The sequence below is a fragment of the Priapulus caudatus genome, unplaced genomic scaffold (genome assembly GCF_000485595.1).
Source record: "Priapulus caudatus unplaced genomic scaffold, Priapulus_caudatus-5.0.1 Scaffold5, whole genome shotgun sequence".
Lineage (NCBI taxonomy): Eukaryota > Metazoa > Priapulida > Priapulimorpha > Priapulimorphida > Priapulidae > Priapulus > Priapulus caudatus.
In genome coordinates this window covers 502,513-508,179 of record NW_014577066.1, presented here as the reverse complement: position 1 = coordinate 508,179, position 5,667 = coordinate 502,513, and the positions used below count along the sequence as shown (strand labels likewise).

The 5,667-nt window shown below is 51.6% G+C and overlaps 1 protein-coding gene across 4 annotated transcripts in view; it reads right to left on the bottom strand.

Annotated features, from left to right (window-relative positions):
• The window catches only part of LOC106804929 (homer protein homolog 2-like), a 110,549-nt gene that overhangs the window by 1,193 nt on the left and 103,689 nt on the right, over window positions 1-5,667 (bottom strand). For 2 of the 4 annotated variants that reach the window (XM_014806340.1, XM_014806364.1), the window contains 2 exons: window positions 4,674-4,754; window positions 384-2,172 (listed from right to left, as the gene is read on the bottom strand). In XM_014806340.1, coding sequence (XP_014661826.1) covers window positions 1,996-2,172; window positions 4,674-4,754 — 258 coding nt within the window. In that variant the 3' untranslated portion in view covers window positions 384-1,995. Of the gene's footprint in view, window positions 1-162; window positions 210-280; window positions 2,173-4,673; window positions 4,755-5,667 lie in introns of those variants that run through there. The other 2 variants (XM_014806348.1, XM_014806357.1) reach the window with 2 other exon arrangements.

The following is a 5,667-nucleotide window of genomic DNA, read 5'->3' as shown; positions in this document are numbered from 1 at the left end:
TTCGCTCGTCACCTTCTCCCGTACCTTCTACTACCCTCCGCTTCACCTTCTCTCGTACCTCTCTCACACCTCCGCTGTCACCTTCTCCCGTACCCTCTCTTACCCCTCGCTGTCACCTTCTCCCGTACCCTCTCTACCCCTCGCTGCTCACCTTCTCCCGTACCTTCTCTACCCCTCCGCTGTCACCTTCTCCCGTACCCTCTCTACCCCTCCGCTGTCACCTTCTCCCGTACCCTCTCTAATCCCTCCGCTGTCACCTTCTCTCGTACCCTCTCTACACCTCCGCTGTCACCTTCTCTCGTACCCTCTCTACCCCTTCGCTGTCACCTTCTCCCGTACCCTCTCTACCCCTCCGCTGTCCCCTTCTCCCGTACCCTCTCTACCCCTCCGCTGTCACCTTCTCCGCGTACATACTTTTTACTATCGTTCTTTGACGCGCGCCCTCGTACACTCTGACCCATCTCTCTGTCCCCGATGCGACAAACGAATCGACTAATGTCGAAAACATCGGCGCAAATGAGAAAGGAATGAATGGCCACTTGACGCGAGTAGCGACATGCGACACAATCATCCATCACGCGTTAGTCGCACGCTCGGCTGCACGAACTAGGCTAATAGCTGCGATCCAGTTTCAAGAGATTTTTAAATTCGCAACCGCTTCAAGGCAGCAGCAGCAGCAGCAGCAGCAGCAGCAGCAGCAGCAGCAGCAGCACGATATCGCGCGCACGCTACTGCGGCCGAACCTAGATAGCGATGCATCTTCAGTGACAGAATCGGCCGCACACGACTGATACCTACGCGCAACTGTTGCAGATACGTGCGCGACCAACGTGACCAAATGTCCTTCCGATCACCCTAACGCGAATAATTCATAGGCTCTTTAGCAACAGCGCATCGCGTTAATGTCGTCATCAGATGGAGGCGGGATAGAACGACTGAATTGACGCGTACACGATGAATAACACAACGAGTTACATTCAAATGTTATGGCGCCATCGGTTAACAAATCAGTTCCTACGCGCGGGCCGCATTGGCCGCCACGAGTACTAGAGTACCTTCGTAAGATAAATGATATACAGGAGCAATACAAAGGCATGCTAACGTGCGCAACACACGCACGCTGTCTGGTGGGTGACATAGTGGTCCTCGCTGTCGATGGGAATGAATGAAGGAATGAGTGAGTGACGAAATGAGTGAGTGAGCATTAATGAAGAACGACAATCGTCGTCGCTCACGACGCACGAACGTTCTACACTCACAACCTGCCGACGACGACCTCACGCTTTCGCGGATCGCCACCTGGCGGTCAGCCGCAGGCTAGCTGCTAGCTGCGGACCCCGTACCGCACAACAATCGACCGCCATCTTATCTTATCGAAGCTATCGATATTTCGCTTCTTTCGCGATTCTGCTCTACGTAAATTGTACTACCGTTGTCGCGCCTAAATACCTTTTTAAGCCCCCTAGCTGCGTGACGGTACTGGAGTATATATACAGGTAAAGTAGTATATACTATTACAGTAGTATATAGTATAAGTACATATACTGAAGTATAAATACTAGTATGGTAGTATTATAGTATAAATACTAAAGTATATATAGGCGACTTTTGGAATGAGGGTGTATGCGTGCTAAACACACACGAGAGGCGTGGGTAATAAATGAAAAAGGTAGAAGGGCTCCTCTGGGAGAATTCATTAGTAGAGTTCTCCAAGTAGGAACATGTAGAACAGCGAGCTACATAGAACGTCTCGGAAAAATTACTCAATAAATTCTCGCCCAGTCACCCTCGGAGGGATCCCTTACGCAAAAGTTCCCAGCAGAAATTTTTTCTCGGGAGACGCTTTCCAGAGCGATCCCCGGGGCTGGCGTCTAAACATTTGACGTGGCGATATCGCCCGCTAGAGGCGCAGCATCTGCGCAGAGACCTGCAGCGTCACTGTACACGGGTGGGGGTAGGGTGGGGCGGTGGACACACAACGACCCCGCCTGGCCATCATGTGCCTTTTAGAACGCTGGTGATCTGTTCGTTAAGTGCGGTGGCGTCCTGTAGGTGGCGCCCCAGCTGCTGCTGCATGTCGGCAGCTTTCTGCTGCGGCGCCCTCGCGTCGGCTAGCTCCTTCTCAAGGCGACTGATCTGCTGCTGCAGGCTGCTGCTCTCCTCCTCCACGGCCTGCAAGCAAACGACGGAGACGACCGTCACTCACGCGTGTGCACACGTACGCACGCCTGTGTACATGAACACGCACATGCATGCATGCACACATGCACGCACACATATACATACACACTTACAAGCATGCAATCATGTAAATACACATTCACGCAAGCATGTACACACACACATGCAGGCACAAAAGCACGCACACACACACACACACGCGCGCACGCGCACGCGCACACGCACAGGCACACGCACACGCGCGCGCACACTCCACCCGTGCTGTCATTGTACCCCACCATGATATTATTGTCGCCACCCGTGCTGTCATTGTACCCCACCATGATATTATTGTCTCCACCCGTGCTGTCATTGTACCCCACCATGATATTATTGTCGCCACCCGTGCTGTCATTGTACCCCACCATGATATTATTGACTCCACCCGTGCTGTCATTGTACCCCACCATGACATTATTGACTCCACCCGTGCTGTCATTGTACCCCACCATGTCATTATTGTCTCCATCCGTGCTGTCATTGTACCCCACCATGATATTATTGTCGCCACCCGTGCTGTCACTGTTCCCCCATCATGTTATTATTGCATCCCCTCATGTCAATACTGTACTTATTCATGCAATTATTGCATCCCATCATGCTATCGCTGTATCCGGCATCGTGTTATCACAGCCTTTACGATGCTATAGTTGCGTCCATCACGTCGTTCTCGTGCCACACTCGCTGTGGCGGTCGCAGCAGCGCTCGCCTCAGCATACACACAGTATGAACACACATACGCCGCAGCAGCAGTATTCCCGACACGCACGCCAGCCGACCGCCGGCGACGACGTTAAGAACGTCACGTGTCGAATTAGCGCGTAATGAATGTGGAATCGGCGCGGCGGCCGCCGCAGCTGCGGCAGTTGCGCTGCTCGCTGCTGCACGGCCGGCGCGTGACTGTCTAACAGCATCGTCAACATCTACGCCGAAAGCATCGTCAACGTCCACGCCGGCAGCATCATCAACGTCCACGCCGGCATCATCATCAACGTCCACATCGGCATCATCATTTAAGTGGATTTGTCTGTCGCTATCAAAGCGCTATCGCCGCTGCTGCGTAGGCGTGCGCGCGCGGACGAAACCCGACTTCGGCTGAGTAATTATTTTAAGTAATTATTCATACAAATTTCCGAGTTCTTCTCCTTTCACATCTGATCGCTCTCTCGCGCGCGTCAGAAAAAAAAGACAAAGGCAGAAAAAAAAGAGAGAGAAAGTTACTGAACTAATTCATTCGCCACACATACTCGCAGCGCGCGTGCATTATAATCATGAATTATGTCGGCGACCTATCCGGCAATCTATCGCCGATAGACGGATGCGTAACCGCGCCGTGATCGCCGTGAAGTGCGCACGCGTAACCTGCGACCTGCACTGCGTAAGATGCGTAACCTGCGCACGCGTATAAGGTTGCTGCAACTACAACATGGCTTTTCATAAACTAGGGATCCAGACGGTTAAAATGAGACCAGTCCCAGCTTGTTATACCTCCGGTAGGGGTATCTCCTTAAATAGAGCCCTTTTTCGGCTTCGGCCGCTACACTATAAGCACTTACGAATCAATCTATAATTTTTGACACGCGCCGTTGTCTCTGATATCCACACGCTTCCTATATCACAATCACACGCACGTCGACACAGATATCTACATTTCTTCCCAATAGATGGCGTTCGGTGACGACATACATCACATCGATTTGCCGCTGCAAACTGCACATTTTCTCGTCTATCCGTTCTCTTGCTTGACTGATAAACCCAACATTACGGATCGCTGTGCACACCGACACAGACGCCGTCTATCTTTGCCGATCTGCAGAGATCTCAGGCGTGTAATACATACAAGGAGAACGAGCTCGCTACACAGCCAGTCCCTGTTATCGGCAGCCCTTGCAGACCGCCGCGACAGGAAAACAAATATCCCGTTCGATTTCGCATTCCGCCGAGAATAAAAGATCGCCAAACTCTCGAGCTGGCTTCCTCCTCCAGCTATCGAGCTGAATAACTCGCGGAGCTACCGACAGCGGAATTGGCCAAAACCAGCGCATCGCAAGAGAATCTCCGCTCTAGCATAGTCTGCTTACTTGTACCCTAGAGTAATAAGCTGATTACTTAGTTTTACTTGATTTATAGCTATACTTAGCTTTACTAAGTATAAAGCTATAACGCTTATACACAGAGTAAAAGCTAGAAAAGTATTTTTAGCTTATAGTATATTTTTTAGCTATAAAGCTTATGTATATTAGCTATATAGTATAAAGTATAAAGCTATACTTAGCTTTACTCAGCTTAGCTTTACTTAGCTTTGATTAGTTAAGAGTAGTCAGCTTATTACTCCAAGCTTGCACCGACTTAACAGGAAGGAAGTGAGTAAACACGACTCTGTCGAAATGCGCGGTGACGCAAGCGACCGTCCGCCTCGGGACGCGGTCGCTCTGTCGCTCCGTCGCTCTCACCTTCAGCTTGTCCTGCGCTGCCGTGGCTTTGGTCATGTCCAACTCCATCTCGTCCAGCTGCAGCCGCAGCGAGGCGATCTCCTGCAAAGAAAATCAGGTAGTGAGCGGTCATAGGCCTACGTCATGAAGGTCAAAAATCAGCGGTCAAAGGTCAGTGCTGACCAACTTCAAGATCGTATCCAATCGGAAACGTTACCGAAATTGCGAATCGGCTTCTCGCCATCTGAACATTGTTGTGGTATTACACCGCAGGGTCCTGATGATGAAGAAATACTACTACACTTAACAAGCGAGAGAGATATGCGACCGACCGCAGCGCATCCGATGCGCATGCCCACACAGCCTCATGGCTTCACCCAACGTCTACAATGTACGGTCAGGACCACACGGCCTCCCGACCTCACACCCCACGGGGGGAGAACAGTTCTACAATGTACGGTCAGGACCACACGGCCTCCCGACCTCACACCCCACGGGGGGAGAACAGTTCTACAATGTACGGTCAGGCCCACACGGCCTCCCGACCTCACACCCAACTGGTGCAGAACAGTTCTACACTGTGCGGTCAGCGGGAAGCGAAATGGTGCGACATCTAGCGGCGGCCAGTGACAGGTCGATATCGCCGATGCCGAGCGATTACTTTTTTCTTCTTTCGCATAAAGCAAGATGAAAAAAGTATCGGAGTTGAAAACGACTCGGCCGGACGTCGCGGAACGAGGGGAGAAACGTCGTCGTTAAGGAGAAACATGGTAGCGACGCTGGGAGTCCGTGCGGCCGTGCCAAACACGGCGGGAATAGATTGGCCCACTTCAAGTCTCTCCTCTGTCCTAATGGCTCGTGCATCACCGCCATCATCTGTCCATCATTACCTACTTGTGTCATGCTATACTATCATCACATCCCCACCTCTGCTGTCACTGTACCCCACCATATGTCGCCACCCGTGCTGTCATTGTACCCCACCATGATATTATTGTCACCACCCGTGCTGTCA